Source organism: Malaya genurostris, chromosome 2 (assembly GCF_030247185.1).
Source record: "Malaya genurostris strain Urasoe2022 chromosome 2, Malgen_1.1, whole genome shotgun sequence".
Classification (NCBI taxonomy): Eukaryota; Metazoa; Arthropoda; class Insecta; order Diptera; family Culicidae; genus Malaya; species Malaya genurostris.
In genome coordinates, this window is record NC_080571.1 from 156,401,752 (window position 1) to 156,424,852 (window position 23,101).

At 34.9% G+C, this 23,101-nt stretch overlaps 3 protein-coding genes and 1 pseudogene across 4 annotated transcripts; 3 read left to right on the forward strand and 1 right to left on the reverse strand.

The window, feature by feature from the left end:
* The first annotated feature begins 2,083 nt into the window (after positions 1-2,083).
* Positions 2,084-3,245, forward strand: LOC131430034 (uncharacterized). Of its 2 annotated transcripts, XM_058594645.1 has the most exons (4): positions 2,084-2,290; positions 2,338-2,521; positions 2,569-2,817; positions 2,871-3,245. In XM_058594645.1, exons 1-4 carry the CDS (start codon positions 2,120-2,122, stop codon positions 3,218-3,220), a joined length of 954 nt encoding a protein of 317 aa, XP_058450628.1. In that variant the 5' UTR covers positions 2,084-2,119; the 3' UTR covers positions 3,221-3,245. The 2 variants fall into 2 exon arrangements, with proteins under 2 accessions (XP_058450628.1, XP_058450629.1); XM_058594646.1 differs by having other exon boundaries at positions 2,084-2,521.
* A 1,936-nt stretch (positions 3,246-5,181) lies between these two features.
* On the forward strand, positions 5,182-6,390 carry LOC131430033 (uncharacterized). The gene has a single exon (XM_058594644.1). The coding sequence runs from the start codon at positions 5,182-5,184 to the stop codon at positions 6,151-6,153; it is 972 nt and encodes a 323-aa protein (XP_058450627.1). The 3' UTR covers positions 6,154-6,390.
* A 5,297-nt stretch (positions 6,391-11,687) lies between these two features.
* On the reverse strand, positions 11,688-13,811 carry LOC131431792 (uncharacterized). Its single transcript, XM_058597681.1, is given in 6 exon segments — positions 11,688-12,980; positions 13,042-13,197; positions 13,200-13,231; positions 13,287-13,327; positions 13,330-13,610; positions 13,740-13,811. Coding segments are annotated over 6 exon segments (585 nt in total). The 5' UTR covers positions 13,753-13,811; the 3' UTR covers positions 11,688-12,918.
* A 2,164-nt stretch (positions 13,812-15,975) lies between these two features.
* LOC131432491 (uncharacterized) lies at positions 15,976-17,826 on the forward strand (annotated as a pseudogene).
* The last annotated feature ends 5,275 nt before the right edge of the window (positions 17,827-23,101 follow it).

The following is a 23,101-nucleotide window of genomic DNA, read 5'->3' on the forward strand; positions in this document are numbered from 1 at the left end:
TCAGTGTCCCTTTTGACTTTATCCAATATATAAAATAGTAATTTTCTGGTATCTAAATTTGATATGAACTGATAGATAAATGCAATATGAACAGTACATTTTATTTTACCTATGAAACACGTAACTTTTACTGGATTATGCATTAAACAGCTTTTAAATGCCAGTCCATTAAAACCTAAGTGAAAAGTAGGGTGGAAAATATTCACATAACTTTTCACGTAACTATAATATGATTATTATTTTGAGTGTAAAGAGGTGATCACCAGAATGTTTGGAATCACCGAAGGTGATCACTTTTACGATTACGATTTTTTTTAAGTATTATATTCACTGGTGATTATAATACTTTAAAATCTTAATTTTTATTCCTATAGTTTTCAATCCTTTTCATTAATTCGAGTCATGTTAATCAATGATGATTTGTATGGATCAAAGAGTAACGTTGAAAAAATTGCCGCGCGAATATGGCAAACTGGGCACAAGCAATAAAAAATTCACTTGTTGGTTCAATTTAGTGCCGATTTTTATTTTTCAATGGAAATCAATGTCACAGTCTGTTCTTTGGGATAAATTTGCTAGCTTTGAAATGACACGAATTGTTAGATCTTCTTGATGTTTCACAACGGATGGCATTCCTCTCGAATGAGGAAGATCCGTTAAATGATTTTGTGTATAGTTTTCATTCACTTTACGATTATGGCATTTCACAGAGCTTTCGAATGCTAGTTCCATTTTGTAAATTTTACCCACCGATACTACGAATATCCACTATGATTGGCAACTAATTGTCCAAAAATATTGCCTTATTTAGTTCAACTCAACAGAAGAAAATTAAGAACGCAGTTTAATCTTTTTTACTCGTTCAGATGAACGAGACTGATATGTCGCTCACTAAGTTACGACCATCTAATTTTACTGAAAATGTTAGCATAGATTTTTTATGTTGTTACGTTATGTGCAACAGGAGATGTCTACATTCATAAACTTATCACTTTTCCAGAAAGCAATTTATCTTTGACTCTACGAATACCCCAATGATATTCCTTTAAATAATAATTACAACATAAATTAATTGATTTGATTGATAAATACTACCGAATTCTATGAATTCTTTAAACTATACAAACTAAGTTACTTTTCATTTTGGTATTTAATTTTGACACAATATCAGTACGAATTTTATTAAAAAATTATCCTCTCCGAACAATTTTGGTAGGTTATGTTTATATCAGTGGCTTAAAATTCACCTAACGGACAATAATTTATAAAGTCACTTCTCAAAAAATCAAACCACTACTAAAAGTTTTAACTAAATTGCTATCACCTCCATTTTGACATGAAGGTGTTTAAATCGTGGTGACTATCATCTTACGTAATGCCAACATTTGATAGTGATTTTAGCCTTTCAGCAGTGGTGACAGAACTTGGTGATTATCACCTTACAATATTCCAAATGTTCAAAAGTGATAATCACTTGGTGATAATCACCTTACATGATTCCACCCCAGACTTTTGCAACCCTGTCTGAAGATATTTGAAATTATTACCTGGCATCTCTTCGTTAGTGACAGCAAAAATTTAGCTATACGTTGAAATTAAGGGAGTCACTACTCCCTTTTAGCAAAAAACGCACAACGGAATTCCATCGTTGGTCCGAAACGTTGAATCGTTGGTCCAAAGATCGTTCAACGATAGTCCAACACGGGACCGAGCCCCGTTAGACTAGTTTTACTGGAGAATTTCAGAACTTTTTTTTAACTTATTTTTTAAACTAACCTGTACAATACTTCTACTTCACATAAAATAACAATAAATTTTCTTTCTATATAAAGGTAACACCTACTTTGCACACTATTTCTGTAGGAGAAAAATCAACAACAAACCATTCCAGCATACTGAACGATTATTTCGTGCAATATGCCGTTCAACAAACGTTCAACGATCAACAAAATATGACCGCTTGCTGAGAGGGCTGTCTATTCGACGACAATTCTCGGTTGATTTTTCATTAGGGCGTATAAGCTAGGGACAGTTTCTCTTTGATCACTCTCTCTTTCGATTATTGTGATGTGATTAAGAAGATTTTCTTTGATATCACTATTGGCAAATTGTCGTCAGAATGACATATAGCGGGCGCTGTTTGTTTAGAGATGATACTTTGAGCAAGAGCTGTCAAATCACAAGAAGAGTTTCTAAAAAGTTGAAACTTTTATCTATAATATACAATAACAAGAAGTTTCAATGGAAAAAACCTTGTAGTGATAAAAGAAAAAAAAATTCCTATAAGATGGTAATGTGTATTTGAATTTGTTGTGCGAAAACTAATGATTTTTTTAGGATCGATATCAAAAATGTATTGTCAACAGCTGTGCGAACATTACACCTGGACCCGTAATGTTTTTCAAATGTCCTGGAAAATCAAGTCAAGTGTTCAGAAAAAGGAAGTCGTTTGTAAATCTTTCTGGTACTCGAGAGGAGAAAATTTGTATAAAACACTTTAAAAGCAGCGATTTTGTTAAAAGTGAGTCTCGAATACCATCCTACCAAAACATTACATAGTTGTATTAGATATTCGCAGACGATTGAAACGACGGGCAGTGCCTACACAAAACCTTCCATTGAGTATCCCGTATGTTACCAGTAGCGGAAGATGCTGTATTTTTGGATGCAGAGCTAAAAAAAATGCACATTTCTTCCGGTTTCCCGAAGGTAACCTGTTACAAATGTGGATAAAAATGCTTCACATGAAGCATCAAGATGTTGATGACTGTCTCAGAGTTTGTGAACGGCATTTTGCAGACTGTGACTTTATAGCAGGTATTATGATTTTTAATAATTTTTCACCATTAGATATTTTCAAACCTTTCTAGTGAAATCAATGTACTTGAAACCGCATGCTATACCCAGTTTAAACGTAAACAGGTTAATTCTTTTCCCTCGACATCGTATGAAAGACACTACTAAGCCATCAGGTGCTATGCGCGATCATAGTTATCATATACGATTGTTTGAACCAAGAAGCAATCGCATGTGCTCTGTTTATGGATGTCATTCACGTGCCGGAAATAATGTTAGCCTACATAGGTATCCAAATAAAATTGAAGAAAGGTATTCAGACTGGATTTGTAACTTAAACCAAGGCAAAAATCTGTCATCCAATATGAAAGTTTGCAGTAAACACTTCGTTAATGCTGATTTCATGCCAGGTTCGTTGCAATAATCCCAAAACAATAATATTTTTATGTGCTAAGGTTTTAGAAATCGTAATCCATTGTTTGTACATTGTGTTTCAACAAAAGTATACAAATAATCTAACAGTGTTTTCGTTTTCAATGGTGGCGCTATGACGGTGTAGAGTATAATAAGATGCTAATTATATTCAAATTGACGCGAGTGTAGTTAGTGCTGCACTACACCATTGCAACGCTGAAAAATGGCAATTGTTCTAATTTGTGCTATTAAATGGAAATTTCAAATGAAACATAATTTCTCTAACGTGTTAGAACAACTGCACTCAACTACTGATATAATTTCAGGTGGCCATAGACTCAAGAATACTGCTGTACCAACACAGAACTTACCTGGTGAATATGACTACGGTTTGATAAAGAAGTACAACGATTATGACAAATTACAAATTGGTCGACCAAAAAAATTAGTATCGCACTCTAGTTCAGAAAGCTGTTTGGAAATGGACATTAATGAACACATAGACCAATTCGATTCGTCGTCTTGTGATGAATTGTCCACTTTGCTCAGCAACACGTCAATTACAGAAACGTCTTCCAATGTTGAATGTAGTTACCAAATGACAAATAACACCGAAGACTTGCCAAATATCTTACAGCTTGATGTGCCAATTATTCCCAAGAAGGACATAGAAAGTCATTTGGATATCACTGAGGGCAATACGATCCATAAAACAGAAGCATTCATTTTGACTGATTTATTACTTTTGAACGATGATGTGAATACGTGGACGGGCATACAAACTTTGGACATGTTACAGGAAATATGTTTAGCTGTGAAAAAACTAGAAGCTGCTGGTTATCCAAAAAAATACAGCTTGCATTGTTCGGATCGTGTTGTTCTAGTAATGACGAAACTCAAGCAAAATTTATCATTTGCTGCACTCGCTACATTATTTAAGATTCATCCTGCTACGGTTTCCAAGTATTTTGGTCACACTGTACAGTTACTATTTCAAATATTATCACCGTTTGTGTACATGCCACCTAAAGAAGAGATAAAGAAAAATATTCCACTTTGCTTCCGCGAAAATTTCAAAAACGTTACTATGGTGCTTGATTGTACGGCGGTATCTATAGTGACTCTAAAATGCCTGAACTGTAGAATTGCAACGTACTCCCAGTACAAATCACGACGGACTGCAAAGTTTTTAATTGGTGTTACTCCAGCTGGATTAATATCATATTGCAGTAAAGCTTACTCAGGAAAAGCTTCCGACAAATTCATCTTCAATGAAGAAAAAATGATTGATAAGTTTTGTCCTTACATAGATGAAATCATGACAGACAAAGGATTTACCATAGAAACAGAGCTATCTCAAAAAGGAATAAAACTACATATTCCACCATTCCTGAGATGTCAGCGGTTAACAGATGAACAAGCCTGCATAAATGAAGCGATCGCCAAAGCAAGAATTCACGTTGAACGAATCATGCAAAGATTGAAAATGTTTGCCATTCTTCAAGGAACCCTTGATGCCTCGATAATTGGTCACATAGATGACATAATGATCGTCATTTGCAGCATTGTTAACCTATCTAGTCCTATTCTTCGTGAAGATAAATTTTAAGAATTTTATTGCTGAAATACTTATATTGAACATGTGAACAATTTTTGTATGATGACTCCTTGATAATGCTAATTTTAGAATAGAACAAGCATTCACTACGAGAACCTGTTTGATTGATTTGTATTAAAACAGCTTTTATTCAAATATAATAAAAATCGCACAAGTTATCGAGAAGTTTTATTTAAGATTTGATAAATTATTCACCTATGAGTACATGGAAGAAGTTTAGCAAGCATGCGACTGAAATATAATGTTTTCAATTTGTTCATTATGTTTTCAGTGTAGGAACAATCAAATTCCACTTCAATTAGCAAAAAATCGTCATTTTGCGATGAATATACAATAAAGTAGCAAAATTTCAAATGAAACATAATTTCTCTAACGTGTTAGAACAACTGCACTCAACTACTGATATAATTTCAGGTGGCCATAGACTCAAGAATACTGCTGTACCAACACAGAACTTACCTGGTGAATATGACTACGGTTTGATAAAGAAGTACAACGATTATGACAAATTACAAATTGGTCGACCAAAAAAATTAGTATCGCACTCTAGTTCAGAAAGCTGTTTGGAAATGGACATTAATGAACACATAGACCAATTCGATTCGTCGTCTTGTGATGAATTGTCCACTTTGCTCAGCAACACGTCAATTACAGAAACGTCTTCCAATGTTGAATGTAGTTACCAAATGACTAATAACACCGAAGGCTTGCCAAATATCTTACAGCTTGATGTGCCAATTATTCCCAAGAAGGACATAGAAAGTCATTTGGATATCACTGAGGGCAATACGATCCATAAAACAGAAGCATTCATTTTGACTGATTTATTACTTTCGAACGATGATGTGAATACGTGGACGGGCATACAAACTTTGGACATGTTACAGGAAATATGTTTAGCTGTGAAAAAACTAGAAGCTGCTGGTTATCCAAAAAAATACAGCTTGCATTGTTCGGATCGTGTTGTTCTAGTAATGACGAAACTCAAGCAAAATTTATCATTTGCTGCACTCGCTACATTATTTAAGATTCATCCTGCTACGGTTTCCAAGTATTTTGGTCACACTGTACAGTTACTATTTCAAATATTATCACCGTTTGTGTACATGCCACCTAAAGAAGAGATAAAGAAAAATATTCCACTTTGCTTCCGCGAAAATTTCAAAAACGTTACTATGGTGCTTGATTGTACGGCGGTATCTATAGTGACTCTAAAATGCCTGAACTGTAGAATTGCAACGTACTCCCAGTACAAATCACGACGGACTGCAAAGTTTTTAATTGGTGTTACTCCAGCTGGATTAATATTGTCGCTGCAGCACTAATCTGCAATTCGCTGGACAGTCCAGCGCAGCGACGTTGCCGAGCGACGTCAGTTGAATTGCCATTTCCTATACATAAACTGATAGAATGATGTTACTTTATACATATTTTGTTGTCTTGTTTATGAACCACGTGCTTCAACATAAATGAATACATTGTCTTGCCTCCACTATCGAAGCACATAACGATGGAATATTACTTTCTGTATGCGCTTAAAGTTGCTAAGGTATGTTTGGGAATCAATGGGTTTGACACTGAACGTTACAAGGGAGTGAATTTTCGTGCAATTATGAATGATTAATATATCGCATGGAAGTCTACATACCATAGGGGCACGGTGAACTTCGCTGGAGCAACATAATCGGGCGAGAGAGACGTCGCTTCCGATTTTTATCTGCATGCACAATATCATATTGCAGTAAAGCTTACTCAGGAAAAGCTTCCGACAAATTCATCTTCAATGAAGAAAAAATGATTGATAAGTTTTGTCCTTACATAGATGAAATCATGACAGACAAAGGATTTACCATAGAAACAGAGCTATCTCAAAAAGGAATAAAACTACATATTCCACCATTCCTGAGATGTCAGCGGTTAACAGATGAACAAGCCTGCATAAATGAAGCGATCGCCAAAGCAAGAATTCACGTTGAACGAATCATGCAAAGATTGAAAATGTTTGCCATTCTTCAAGGAACCCTTGATGCCTCGATAATTGGTCACATAGATGACATAATGATCGTCATTTGCAGCATTGTTAACCTATCTAGTCCTATTCTTCGTGAAGATAAATTTTAAGAATTTTATTGCTGAAATACTTATATTGAACATGTTAACAATTTTTGTATGATGACTCCTTGATAATGCTAATTTTAGAATAGAACAAGCATTCACTACGAGAACCTGTTTGATTGATTTGTATTAAAACAGCTTTTATTCAAATATAATAAAAATCGCACAAGTTATCGAGAAGTTTTATTTAAGATTTGATAAATTATTCACCTATGAGGACATGGAAGAAGTTTAGCAAGCATGCGACTGAAATATAATGTTTTCAATTTGTTTATTATGTTTTCAGTGTAGGAACAATCAAATTCCACTTCAATTAGCAAAAAATCGTCATCCTGCGATGAATATACAATAAAGTAGCATTTTTTGCATTGGAACACCCACATATTTAGTTGAACTTGGCAATAGTATGCATGATGTTTGTTTAACTTTAAGTCACCTGTAATAGGACAACGTTTAAAATATTGTTTAACTGTCTTACATCGTTCCATATCCTTGACACTGCCATTTTTACCCGAAATTGGACATTTAATCTCAAGAACTACGTTACTGAAACAATCAATGCCGTCTGGAGAAGCACCGAACCAATTTTCTTCGTGTTTCACAACCAACCCACATTTCATTATCATTGGGTTTCGATTTCGTTTGTAACATTGGAAAGCTTTAGATTCGTTTTTCTTGCCATATTCCAATGCCTTACTTTTGAATGATTTCATGTTCCAGTACTGTGATATTTTTTTATCCCAATCCGGATTATCATTTTTTAAATAAGTGAATAGTTTATAGCACGAACTAGCGGTAATACGTATAGATCGCTGAATTTTCCAAGAATTTGATGTTTGATTTTGTGTTTCAATGGCAATTTCAATAATTCTTGCCAAACTCACTGCGACATTCTTCTTATAAAACAACTCTTCCCGGTCTGATTGAAACGTAATCTTTGCTACTGGAACGTTGGTGTGTGTGTGCTCTAGTAACATCTGTAGTTCGTTTATTGTACAACACTGATTATCAGTAAATCTTATCACTTTACATTGCAGTAGTCGATTTTGATATGTCATTTTTTCGCCTCGAACAGTCATCGGGCGCGGTTCGCTTTTTCGAGCGCTCCGCAAGTAATTTATATTTATTTATTTTTTGACGCGTAGTCTACGTCGCGCGCGGGCCTTTTTTTTTTTATAGCCTTTCGGACAAATTTTATCTAGAATAATGAAGTGCGGTGTAAAATCGTGTATTAATATTGACGATCGCTTCCTTTGGAAATGCGAATTCTGTGAAAAATCGTACCATTCAGCCTGCATCGGCGTGCAGTGGCATCAAGAAAACTTTATTCTGGCATTTATGGTACCAGTGTGTACCGACTGTCAACATTTAATAAGGACAGGAGCTGAAACTCTAAAACTACTTCATCTACAGGAGCAACTTCTAAAGCATACAAAAAATCAAACGGAAACGTATCACCGGACCACTGCAGACATGAAAACACATTACCTGGAAATATTCGACAGTGTCGAGCGCTTGCTCATCGACGTGAAGCAGTCATTGTCCAGTATCAGCAGAAACGACCACAACATTTGCGGTAAAGTAGGTCAGCGCATGCAGTCATTCGAGGCCTCGCTACACAGTGCCATAAAAAACGTTAGCGATTTTAGTAAAGTAAATGACCAGCATATCAAGGAAATGAGCGAACGGCTTCTTCGCCTCGAAGAAAAATTCCACCGACCTACCAAATCTGAAGTCCCTGCAATAATACCTAACACTATTCTGGAAGAATTGAGAGTTGAAGTCAAAGCAATATCGACTTCAATCTCCAGTATCGGAACCAAAGACCAAAATACCAAACCTAAGTCTCTAGCTGAAGAACTCAAAGAGAAGGAAATTCAAACATGCGACAGTGGCTGGCGCTTCATTGGAGGTAAAAAAATCTGGAAACGAGACTGGAGTGAGTATTACAAGAAACAGCGCACTCGACGGCTGCAAGAAAAACATGCAGAAAAAGCAAACTTCAGACGAAAACATCGGAAGCGGAAACAACAAAATAATACAAATTACAGTATACGCAGTAAAAACAACAACTACACCAACAACAGCAAACACGACAACAACAACAACAACAACAGCAACAACAACAACAATAACAACAACAACAACAACAACAACAACAGCAACAACAACAGCAGCAGCAACAACAACGACAATAATGTGCACTACAACAGCAACTTGAACACTAATAGTAACAATACCTGCCACAACAATAACAATAATATGTCATTACAATATACCTTACCCTTGGACAAAGACTTACTAGCAGCTGCACGGGTTCAATTCTCCGGGAATCCAGGTGCAGATATTGCCTCAAAATTCATAAATTTTCAAAAAGGTGAAACAATCAACCCTTACAAAGGAACAAGAAGTATTCAAAACAACACTACTCCGGTCTTAGGAAGTAATGACATCAAAGCTGCACCACCCACATCTCCAATATCACAGAATATAAATACGTCTGCAATATCACAGGACATGAATACAGACAGCCAATTCGAAATTGATCCAATGCGTCCTCCCATTGTACGTCTTACTTCACAATCTGCAAATGGCGACGAACGCTTCTTGAAAGCAAGACTTCGTGACCCGAAAATAATGCACGTCGTCCGTCTGTATTTGTCATACATGAAAAATCAACAACCTACAGTATGCATCGAGGGTATGACATCAACTAGTATAAAAATGCTATTAGCATCAGAAGGTCTTCCAACAACACCTGACCACCTCCTACGAATCTTCATCGAAGTGCATCAGGAATATGGAATGAAACCTAAGGAAGCGCTGGCCGACCTGGACTCTTATGGGAAATTTTTGACAAGTGAACGTATCCGCCGACTCCAACTAATCCGGGAAGCCGAACACAATTTTACAAGGCCGAATTTTCGGAAATAACGACGCCTCTTGACGAAGGAATAGACACAGAAATTAGTAATGTAAGTATTCCAGAATTCTCAAAAACTTCTTCGCTTCATAGACAAAATGTGACTGAAATTTTGGTCTATTGCCAAAATTTCAACCGCATGAAAAGCCCAGCCAAAATGAAAGAAATTCATCAAAATTTAATAACCTCCTCTTTCGACGTAATACTTGGAACTGAAAGCAGCTGGGATGAAAGTGTTAGAAGCGAAGAAGTCTTTGGAAATAATTTCAACGTATTCCGGCACGACCGAAATTTATCTCTCTGTCAGAAAAAATCTGGAGGTGGAGTCCTCATAGCCATAAACTCTTGCTTTACTTCTGAAGAAATTATTACTCCTAAATATAAAGAATTTGAGCATGTATGGGCCAAAGTCTCAATATTGGGAGAAGAACATATTTACTGCTCTGTCTACTTCCCACCCGAAAATGCGAACAAATTCGCTTTTGAATTATTCTTTCAATCTTTAGACACAATTATTTCGAATATGGAACTTGAAGTAAAGCTTCATATTTTTGGCGACTTCAATCAACGTAACGCGGACTTCATTTCTGACATTGAAAATGAATCAATCTTACTTCCAGTCGTAGGAGAAAACGCAACATTGCATTATTTTTTCGACAAAATTTCTAATTTTGGCCTGCATCAAGTAAACTCCGTAAAAAATCAACAAAATGCATATTTAGACCTTCTTTTCACAAATTGCACAGAAGACTTTTGTGTGAACGCATCAAACCTGCCATTATGGAAAAATGAAGCGTTTCACACTGCAATTGAATATTCATTATTTACACACAATGCATCCCTTCCCTACGACTTGGAATATGAGGAAGTGCCGGAATACAATAAAATTGACTTTGAAGAAGTCAAGTGTAGACTAAGTATAATAAATTGGCGGAACATACTGAGTACAGAAGGAAATGTCGACGTCGAAGTAAACAAATTTTATCACATTATAAACAAAATATTAGCCGAAACTTTGCCCATGAAAAGAAGAAGAAAAAATCATAACAGCAAATTACCTGTATGGTTCAATTCACAATTAAAACATTTGAAAAATAGGAAACAAAAAGCACACAAAACTTACAAACAAGAAAAAAGTGACGTTCATCTTCAAAATTACTTAAATCTATGCAATCAGCTCAAAATAGCCATTAACACAGCACACGAAGAATACAACCGCAAAATTGAAAACGAAATAAAGACTTGCCCTAAGAACTTTTTTAACTACACACAAACTAAACTAAAAAGCAACAATTTTCCATCTCAAATGCACCTCGACGAACATGTAGGGACAAATAGTACAGAAATCTGCAATCACTTTGCAAATTTTTTCCAAGAAGTATATACATCTTATTCAGAAACTGACCGTGACCGTGAATACTTCTCTTTCATACCAGCATTTTCCAACTCCATCTCTGTAAACTATCTATCAGAACATGACATTTCGACAGCACTGAAAAACTTAGACGCATCAAAAGGGCCTGGACCTGACAGTATACCACCAATATTTTTAAAAAATCTTGCTGAAGAACTTACACTACCACTACAACTACTTTTTAACTTATCACTTAATAAATGTACTTTTCCTAAAGCATGGAAATCTTCTTTTCTTGTACCAATATTTAAATCTGGTGCAAAATCTAACATTCGGAACTACCGTGGAATAGCCATTATCTCATGCATTCCAAAATTATTTGAAAAAATTGTAAACGAAAAACTTTTTCATCAACTTAAAAATGTAATAACAAACAAACAACATGGTTTTTTTAAAGGCCGCTCAACTACAACAAATCTCTTAGAATTTATGACATTCACACTGAATGCAATGGACGCCGGCAACTACGTAGAAACGCTTTACACTGACTTTAGCAAAGCCTTCGACCGTATTGACATACCTTTACTTCTACACAAACTACAAAAATATGGCATAGAACATACTCTTCTTGAATGGCTCAAATCATACTTAACGAATCGTGTACAGGTAGTCCGCTTCCAAAACATTCTGTCTGAACCAATTAATGTAACTTCTGGCGTACCTCAGGGTTCTCACTTAGGGCCTCTCCTTTTCATTTTACATATAAACGACATTTCCTTCATACTCAAAAATCTGAATGTGCTTATATATGCAGACGACATGAAACTGTTCATGGAAATTAAAAATATCAACGACGCTGTAATATTCCAGAACGAAATCAATCTATTCCACATTTGGTGCTGCAAAAGTCTACTCCAACTCAATGTAAAAAAATGTAACTCAATAACTTTCAGTAGGAAAAATGAAACTATATCTACAAACATACATCTAGGAAATCAACTTGTAGAAAAATGTAAAATTGTAAGAGATTTAGGCGTAATCTTAGACTCCAAGCTCACTTTTGTGGAACACTACAATACCATAATCAATAAAGCTAATAGCATGCTGGGCTTTATTAAACGCTTCAGTCATAACTTTCAGGACCCATATACAATTAAATTATTATACACTACATATGTCAGACCTATTTTGGAATATTGCAGCCTAGTATGGAATCCATACAATATTATTCACGAAGAACGCATCGAATCTATTCAAAAACAATTTCTTTTATATGCACTTCGAAAATTAAACTGGACAACATTCCCTCTACCATCATATGAAGCACGCTGCATGCTCATCAATATACAAACACTTAAAGAACGCCGTGACTTTGCAATGCTTTATTTTATCAGCGACATTATTTCTCAACGCATTCAATCAGCTCCATTATTATCGCAATTAAATTTTTATATTCCTAGCCGTCAACTACGTTCCAGGAAATTATTTTTAGAAAAACAAGCTAGAACAAATTATGCAAAATACAGTCCAGTCAATCGAATAATGCGCCATTACAATCAGTACAGCGAACATCTTGACCTTACTATGTCAAAAAATCAAATCAAATCTCAGCTATGTCGTAGAAATAATGCGTAGTATGTAAGTGAACATTGTAAACAATTTATATGTAGTCTACATTTGCTTGACGAAATAAATAAATTAAAAAATTAATTCATTCATTTCTCGCCCGCTTTGATTCGCGATTGAAGAATTTGTTGCAACTGGAATTTAGATAAAAACCAGGATTAGTATAATTTACAATTTTAAACTTTGAATTTATACCTTTGAGAATTTTTTCAAAAGATTCGGCAATAATCTGATCTTTCATATTGACATTCTCGGGATTTAAACGAGTGTAATGTTTTATACAACAAAGCTCACATATTCGCTTTGCCTCCCACTTGAATTTCTCGCTTTTAGTTGCACCCCATGCTTGACAGTAGTACACGAGAGATATTCGCATGTATCCGTACTGAAAAACAATTGATACGGTTATATCTGGAAACGTCAAAATAACGGTCACTTACCGATTAAGTTCTAGCAAACAAGCAACTATATGCTTACAGCGAGCAATTTATAGCCCGCTTTGCACGAGCAATTTATAGCCCACTGAGATACATTATTTGTTAGTTTTAAAACTACTTTATGCGGAAGTTCTCTCGGATGAGATGATTGTCTTACGAATCCTGTTATTATCAGATAATCCGATGATTTTTCTGTGTAGCCTATACAAATAACATGTTTAGATTCGAAAACAGCACATCCTTCGCGAATTGGTCGCACCGAATCACCAACATAATCTAGGATATCAATCAGATTTACATTTATGTTAACATCACATCGGTTGTTATCTGAAAAACAGTAGCCGATCAGAAACTAACCTAAAACTAATTTTCTCAGTTTCTGATGTTTTTCTTATATTCAAACACTGTTCACACTAGAAAAAGTAGTACTATTCGATCTCAAATTTAATTTCTTACCCTCTGAGTCCATTGTTGTTGCTGATATCTTTTTGTATTATGGAAAATACGAAGAAATGTACACAAATCACGACCTCCGATATGAAAATATTTAGAAGAATCCTCCTTTTCTTAGTTCCATTTTTCATTGGCAGGTGTCGCTACCGGTAATTCAGTTTTGCGACAATTTGCCAATGAAACACGTAACTTTTACTGGATTATGCATTAAACAGCTTTTAAATGCCAGTCCATTAAAACCTGCGTGAAAAGTAGGGTGGAAAATATTCACATAACTTTTCACGTAACTATAATATGATTATTATTTTGAGTGTATGAAATGATACCCAAAACTTTCGACTTTCAAACAGAATTGGCAAATTGTCGCAAAACTGAATTACCGGTAGCAACACCTGCCAATGAAAAATGGAACTAAGAAAAGGAGGATTCTTCTAAATATTTTCATATCGGAGGTCGTGATTTGTGTACATTTCTTCGTATTTTCCATAATACAAAAAGATATCAGCAACAACAATGCACGCTCATTGAACATAACTCAAAACTGAGTACCCATCCACTCAATTTCATAAAAAGTGCACGTAGTCAAAACTTGAGTTTCTTCATGTTTACTCAATTTTGAGTAGAGGAATAAAGATGTCAAAATTTGAGTAATAACAAATCAAAACAGAAAAATGTGTACAAACTCAAAATTTGAGTAAATCTAACTCAAACTTTGAGTTCTTCGAACTCTAATTTTATTAACGTATTTTCACTCATATTTGAGTACATTCTACTAAACATTGAGTTCTTCAACCTCAAAATATTCTGTTCCACAATTTGTATTAGAATAGACCAAAATTGTTCAATTTTTGTCTCATAACAGTCCGTGTGTAAAGACTTATTGGACGTTGGACCAAAATGTTCCAACAACCCATAATGAAGTGACCTGTATGGGACTAAAATTAAATGGTTTTGAAACCTGTTTGACTTCTTACTGGATGTACCTGTAACCTAGAACACCCATAAGAATCGTATATATGACTAAAATGGTGAACAATATCAGGAAACGGTCTTTGAATCGTCTTTGAAGCAAATTTAAACAATATGTTCAGGACAAGTGTTTGTATTTAAATTAAATCCCTGCTCTTTCCCCATCCTCCGCAGTAATTACTTTTTTAAATGCAGCTGCGAGACGGTTGACGCATGCTCTAGAGCTGTGAGGTATAGTTTTGTATACCACACAAGACATAAAATCATAAAGCATATACAACTCAGGAGGAATGTCAACTCCGAAAACCTTAAATGATTTAAAAAAAGCATCTATCGATTCTACAGAGTTTCTCGGTTCGAATATCAATTCATTTCCCACAATTAGGAAATATTTTCCTCGTTTCATTGGAGTGCCCAAACATGCTATGAATGATGCTTGCTGTGTATTGTTGTTCAAATATTGCTGTATTGCGTTGATTGAATTATCTTGTGGCTACAAAGAAAAATTTTCGTTATAGAATAACATTTCAGTTTTTTGTAATATATACTACATTAATCCATCGTATCACAGGAGATGCAATTTGCTCCTCGCTAATAGAGACTTTTCCATCAAGTTTACGTTTGATTCCTCGAGATGGTAATTTTGCCATTATGCGAAGGCATCCTCGGATGTAATCTGAAAATATTTAGGGATATTTTTCATTTAATAGCGAGTAGATAGAATTAAACTAATTTCGATAAATAATAATTTTAACAGCCCACAGAACCTTCGGCTTTCTACTATTCGATCCAATGTAGGGAGAATTTTTAATTCGAATTTCATGTCCCCTTCCAAAAGCTCTCGAACGTCGTTAGCCAAAGTGTCATCTTTAGTGTTTGACTCTTGGCGATCTACACCAGGTGTATTTGCGTTTATATGGTTTATAATATCTCTTAAAATCATCTGAGGACCTTTCTCAATTATCCCTATTTCTTGTAGATCAGCATCACTCATCAGAGATAAGGAGTTGTCGTTGATTTTTTGAGCTGTGCACATTTTTAAATAGGTTATTTTAAATAAATTAATAAAGCAAAACTCACCTTTCAATTTGTTAAATGTTTCAGTATCCAATTTGATTGCAGCTTGATCCATTTTCTTCTACTGATATTTGATTTTCTTGCAAGACCACAAATAAGAACACACCTGAACAACACGACGGCTAGATTTTTTTCACTCAAATATTTGAAAACTCAACGCTTACTCTATAACGCATGAGTAAATGTAAAAGAACTCATAGCTTGAGTTAATTTTAATCAAATAAGAAATCAAATTTTGACAGATTGCATCAGTTTATGAATTTGAGTACCCGGAACTCAAACTTTGAGTTATGTCCAATGAGCGTGTGGACTCAGAGGGTAAGAAATTAAATTTGAGATCGAATAGTACTACTTTTTCTAGTGTGAACAGTGTTTGAATATAAGAAAAACATCAGAAACTGAGAAAATTAGTTTTAGGTTAGTTTCTAATCGGCTACTGTTTTTCAGATAACAACCGATGTGATGTTAACATAAATGTAAATCTGATTGATATCCTAGATTATGTTGGTGATTCGGTGCGACCAATTCGCGAAGGATGTGCTGTTTTCGAAGCTAAACATGTTATTTGTATAGGCTACACAGAAAAATCATCGGATTATCTGATAATAACAGGATTCGTAAGACAATCATCTCATCCGAGAGAACTTCCGCATAAAGTAGTTTTAAAAATAACAAATAATGTATCTCAGTGGGCTATAAATTGCTCGTGCAAAGCGGGCTATAAATTGCTCGCTGTAAGCATATAGTTGCTTGTTTGCTAGAACTTAATCGGTAAGTGACCGTTATTTTGACGTTTCCAGATATAACCGTATCAATTGTTTTTCAGTACGGATACATGCGAATATCTCTCGTGTACTACTGTCAAGCATGGGGTGCAACTAAAAGCGAGAAATTCAAGTGGGAGGCAAAGCGAATATGTGAGCTTTGTTGTATAAAACATTACACTCGTTTAAATCCCGAGAATGTCAATATGAAAGATCAGATTATTGCCGAATCTTTTGAAAAAATTCTCAAAGGTATAAATTCAAAGTTTAAAATTGTAAATTATACTAATCCTGGTTTTTATCTAAATTCCAGTTGCAACAAATTCTTCAATCGCGAATCAAAGCGGGCGAGAAATGAATGAATTAATGACATATCAAAATCGACTACTGCAATGTAAAGTGATAAGATTTACTGATAATCAGTGTTGTACAATAAACGAACTACAGATGTTACTAGAGCACACACACACCAACGTTCCAGTAGCAAAGATTACGTTTCAATCAGACCGGGAAGAGTTGTTTTATAAGAAGAATGTCGCAGTGAGTTTGGCAAGAATTATTGAAATTGCCATTGAAACACAAAATCAAACATCAAATTCTTGGAAAATTCAGCGATCTATACGTATTACCGCTAGTTCGTGCTATAAACTATTCACTTATTTAAAAAATGATAATCCGGATTGGGATAAAAAAATATCACAGTACTGGAACATGAAATCATTCAAAAGTAAGGCATTGGAATATGGCAAGAAAAACGAATCTAAAGCTTTCCAATGTTACAAACGAAATCGAAACCCAATGATAATGAAATGTGGGTTGGTTGTGAAGCACGAAGAAAATTGGTTCGGTGCTTCACCAGACGGCATTGATTGTTTCAGTAACGTAGTTCTTGAGATGAAATGTCCAATTTCGGGTAAAAATGGCAGTGTCAAGGATATGGAACGATGTAAGACAGTTAAACAATATTTTAAACGTTGTCCTATTACAGGTGACTTAAAGTTAAACAAACATCATGCATACTATTGCCAAGTTCAACTAAATATGTGGGTGTTCCAATGCAAAAAATGCTACTTTATTGTATATTCATCGCAGGATGACGATTTTTTGCTAATTGAAGTGGAATTTGATTGTTCCTACACTGAAAACATAATAAACAAATTGAAAACATTATATTTCAGTCGCATGCTTGCTAAACTTCTTCCATGTACTCATAGGTGAATAATTTATCAAATCTTAAATAAAACTTCTCGATAACTTGTGCGATTTTTATTATATTTGAATAAAAGCTGTTTTAATACAAATCAATCAAACAGGTTCTCGTAGTGAATGCTTGTTGTATTCTAAAATTAGCATTATCAAGGAGTCATCATACAAAAATTGTTCACATGTTCAATATAAGTATTTCAGCAATAAAATTCTTAAAATTTATCTTCACGAAGAATAGGACTAGATAGGTTAACAATGCTGCAAATGACGATCATTATGTCATCTATGTGACCAATTATCGAGGCATCAAGGGTTCCTTGAAGAATGGCAAACATTTTCAATCTTTGCATGATTCGTTCAACGTGAATTCTTGCTTTGGCGATCGCTTCATTTATGCAGGCTTGTTCATCTGTTAACCGCTGACATCTCAGGAATGGTGGAATATGTAGTTTTATTCCTTTTTGAGATAGGTCTGTTTCTATGGTAATGTAGCGAGTGCAGCAAATGATAAATTTTGCTTGAGTTTCGTCATTACTAGAACAACACGATCCGAACAATGCAAGCTGTATTTTTTTGGATAACCAGCAGCTTCTAGTTTTTTCACAGCTAAACATATTTCCTGTAACATGTCCAAAGTTTGTATGCCCGTCCACGTATTCACATCATCGTTCGAAAGTAATAAATCAGTCAAAATGAATGCTTCTGTTTTATGGATCGTATTGCCCTCAGTGATATCCAAATGACTTTCTATGTCCTTCTTGGGAATAATTGGCATATCAAGCTGTAAGATATTTGGCAAGTCTTCGGTGTTATTTGTCATTTGGTAACTACATTCAACATTGGAAGACGTTTCTGTAATTGACGTGTTGCTGAGCAAAGTGGACAATTCATCACAAGACGACGAATCGAATTGGTCTATGTGTTCATTAATGTCCATTTCCAAACAGCTTTCTGAACTAGAGTGCGATACTAATTTTTTTGGTCGACCAATTTGTAATTTGTCATAATCGTTGTACTTCTTTATCAAACCGTAGTCATATTCACCAGGTAAGTTCTGTGTTGGTACAGAAGTATTCTTGAGTCTATGGCCACCTGAAATTATATCAGTAGTTGAGTGCAGTTGTTCTAACACGTTAGAGAAATTATGTTTCATTTGAAATTTCCATTTAATAGCACAAATTAGAACAATTGCCATTTTTCAGCGTTGCAATGGTGTAGTGCAGCACTAACTACACTCGCGTCAATTTGAATATAATTAGCATCTTATTATACTCTACACCGTCATAGCGCCACCATTGAAAACGAAAACACTGTTAGATTATTTGTATACTTTTGTTGAAACACAATGTACAAACAATGGATTACGATTTCTAAAACCTTAGCACATAAAAATATTATTGTTTTGGGATTATTGCAACGATCCTGGCATGAAATCAGCATTAACGAAGTGTTTACTGCAAACTTTCATATTGGATGACAGATTTTTGCCTTGGTTTAAGTTACAAATCCAGTCTGAATACCTTTCTTCAATTTTATTTGGATACCTATGTAGGCTAACATTATTTCCGGCACGTGAATGACATCCATAAACAGAGCACATGCGATTGCTTCTTGGTTCAAACAATCGTATATGATAACTATGATCGCGCATAGCACCTGATGGCTTAGTAGTGTCTTTCATACGATGTCGAGGGAAAAGAATTAACCTGTTTACGTTTAAACTGGGTATAGCATGCGGTTTCAAGTACATTGATTTCACTAGAAAGGTTTGAAAATATCTAATGGTGAAAAATTATTAAAAATCATAATACCTGCTATAAAGTCACAGTCTGCAAAATGCCGTTCACAAACTCTGAGACAGTCATCAACATCTTGATGCTTCATGTGAAGCATTTTTATCCACATTTGTAACAGGTTACCTTCGGGAAACCGGAAGAAATGTGCATTTTTTTTAGCTCTGCATCCAAAAATACAGCATCTTCCGCTACTGGTAACATACGGGATACTCAATGGAAGGTTTTGTGTAGGCACTGCGTGTCGTTTCAATCGTCTGCGAATATCTAATACAACTATGTAATGTTTTGGTAGGATGGTATTCGAGACTCACTTTTAACAAAATCGCTGCTTTTAAAGTGTTTTATACAAATTTCCTCCTCTCGAGTACCAGAAAGATTTACAAACGACTTCCATTTTCTGAACACTTGACTTGATTTTCCAGGACATTTGAAAAACATTACGGTCCAGGTGTAATGTTCGCACAGCTGTTGACAATACATTTTTGATATCGATCCTAAAAAAATCATTAGTTTTCGCACAACAAATTCAAATACACATTACCATCTTATAGGAAATTTTTTTTCTTTTATCACTACAAGGTTTTTTCCATTGAAACTTCTTGTTATTAATAGGAATAGATAAAAGTTTCAACTTTTTAGAAACTCTTCTTGTGATTTGACAGCTCTTGCTCAAAGTATCATCTCTAAACAAACAGCGCCCGCTATATGTCATTGTGACGACAATTTGCCATAAACAAAAAAATTTTAGCGGGCTTCCTTTTTCAGTGAGCAAAGAAGAAAAAAAGGTCTTCCCACCTATCGTATCTGGCTAAAGATCTGGTTGGTTTGAGTTTTCATAACAAATCGTTGTTTTCTTATCGATTTGACAGCTCTTGCTGAAAGTATCATCTCAAAACAAGGATAAGTAAATTATTCAATTTTGACTCCAAACCGGTCAAAAGGAAATGGTTTTGAATCACTTTTTGCGCTTCCAGCTTTGACTAGAAATCTATGTATATAAACTTTAACGAAGAAGAATTTCTTTATTTTAAGGTAGCGCTTCGCCGTGGTCACAGGAGTTCGCTGCCTATCCCGGGGTTTCACGCACTTTACCCAAAATTGTGAGAAAACGCAAAAGAAAACGGAAATTCCAAGAACATACGATTCTAGATAATAAATTTTTCTATCGATTCGTATATAAATTGTGCCTGATAAACGTTTTTATCGAAAGATTTCGTGCGAGTTATAAAAATAAATGAGTTTTTCCTTATTCTTTCGCACGCACACAATGTCAACGCATGCATTGGGGTGTTCAAAATGCCACATGCGGTAGACGCTAACAACATTTCTTTTGTTTTCGTTTTCCGTTCTCTCTGCGTAAACGTTGAATATAGATGAGTAGAAAATGTAAGTAAGTGTTACTACTTTGTAAAATAATTACTATTCATGTTTCAATAGAACGAGAAATCAGTAATGATTTTCATCGTTACTAGCTTTGACGCTTTGTTGAAAGCGTAGCACATCCCTACATATGCGAGTTGTTTATAGCGAGAAAAGGAAAAAATGAAACAAAATGTTTAACAAAACTCGCACGAAATCTCGCGAAAGAAAAGTTTTCTAACTGATATTTTTCGCCAAATGCATAGTAAAATCATTTACCTACAATTGTGTTTTTGAATTTTCGTGAATCGGGTTAGTATTGGAGAAATTTGCAATTTAGGAAGCAGTGAGTTGTCTCGCTTCGACCTGACAGCGGCGAAGCGCTACCTTAAGGTAGCGCTTCGCCGTGGTCACGGGAGTACGCTGCCTATCCCGGGGTTTCACGCACTTTACCCAAAATTGTGAGAAAACGGGGAAGAAAACGGAAATTCCAAGAACATACGATTCTAGATAATCCCTACATATGCGAGTTGTTTATAGCGAGAAAAGGAAAAAAGAAAACCAAATTTTTACAAAACTCGCACGAAATCTCGCGAAAGAAAAGTTTTCTAACTGATATTTTTCGCCAAATGCATAGTAAAATCATTTACCTACAATCGTATGTTTTAGATTTTTCGTGAATCGGGTTAGTATTTTAGAAATTTGCAATTTAGGGTGAAATTTCGGCGACAAAGCAAGAGGAAGCAGTGAGTTGTCTTGCTTCAACCTGACCACGGCGAAGCGCTACCTTAAGTGTAAGAAAAAATAGCTCGCTCAAATTAAAAAATATACACTCTCATTGAACATAACTCAAAACTGAGTGACACATCACTCAAATTCATAAAAAGTGCATGCACTCTAAACTTGAGTTACCAACTATCTACTCATTTTTGCATTAAGGGACGAAATTGTCAAAACTTGAGTAATTTTTACTCAAAATAAGAAAAAAAATATTTTGTTCAAAATTTGAGTAAGTTCAACTCAAAATTTGAGTTCCTTGCTCTTTTTTTTCTTGCTCGAAATTTTTCATCGTTAATTTTCACATACAAAGTTATTCCACAGACTAACAGACAGGACAATCAAATTAGATTCTTCAATCATTTTAACGGTCATTTCGAATATTCCTTTACTTGGGACAGTACTCACATGTGTCATGATGGCGCCACGTTACCCTACACAGCAAATAAAATTGTAATTACCAGTCTCGTAATACACTGCGACGTTCAAACAAAATCGACGTAATTTAATTGAAGATGTGGAATCACAGATTTTTGTTTATATATTTAAAGCCATAGCGTAATATTATGCATAAAAGATGTACTCAAATAAAAACGTCGAAAGAGCAAAATTTTATATTTCGTTCCGTGTAATATCCCAACGAAAAGAATGCACATAAACCGCGTTGAAATTTTACCAGAATATTACATAGTTGTTTTGTGATATATTATCGATACAGTGTACATATACACAAAAGTGTGTAATATTCACACAAAAGTGACGCAGAGCTCTTATGTGTGCATTGTTTTTCATTTCATGGCGTCAGTTATGTGAATTTGTTTATCTGCGTGTTCTTGTGCAAATATAAATTGGTAAGTAACAGTACAAACATTGTGATTTGTTGATTCGATTCAATGCAGCAATTTACACTAGAAAATGTTATTAAGCGGGTTGATAAACTTCCATTAATTTTTGTAGCTTTCGTTGGTAGTCTCAAACTAAATCTTTTTCCCGTGATACTAGTGGAATATGCAGTACGACATTATGCCTGGTCTGTACCGGTACTAATTGAACGGTACCCGTATGAACGATTTTCAATGTGCAAAAAAGGATGTCGCCTATATTGTGTACATAAAATCTGGGAAACGAATATTTTGGTAACATGATGACTTTGATGCACGCAAAAAAGTATCAATTTGGACGAAACAGCTAAAATCATAATTTGAATTGAATTACTCCAAATCACACGAGCTTTGCGATTGATTGAATTGTAATAGCTATTCTATGTATGTATATATGTATGTTATGTTATTAATTTGTCGGCAATACTTAAAAATGATTCTTATCAATATCACATTTAAATTTCAGACAACTGAAATGGACATAGTTTGCTCAATATGCGGTTCATATTTTGAGCAGGTGGAAATTTATAAAAATC

Coding starts and splice junctions, on each gene's coding strand:
- LOC131430034 (XM_058594645.1), top strand. CDS start 2,120: ATGACATATAGCGGGCGCTGTTTGTTTAGAGATGATACTTTGAGCAAG. Junction 2,522..2,568: donor AAGCAGCGATTTTGTTAAAA/GTGAGTCTCGAA, acceptor TAGTTGTATTAG/ATATTCGCAGACGATTGAAA. Junction 2,818..2,870: donor AGACTGTGACTTTATAGCAG/GTATTATGATTT, acceptor AAACCTTTCTAG/TGAAATCAATGTACTTGAAA.
- LOC131430033 (XM_058594644.1), top strand. CDS start 5,182: ATGAAACATAATTTCTCTAACGTGTTAGAACAACTGCACTCAACTACT.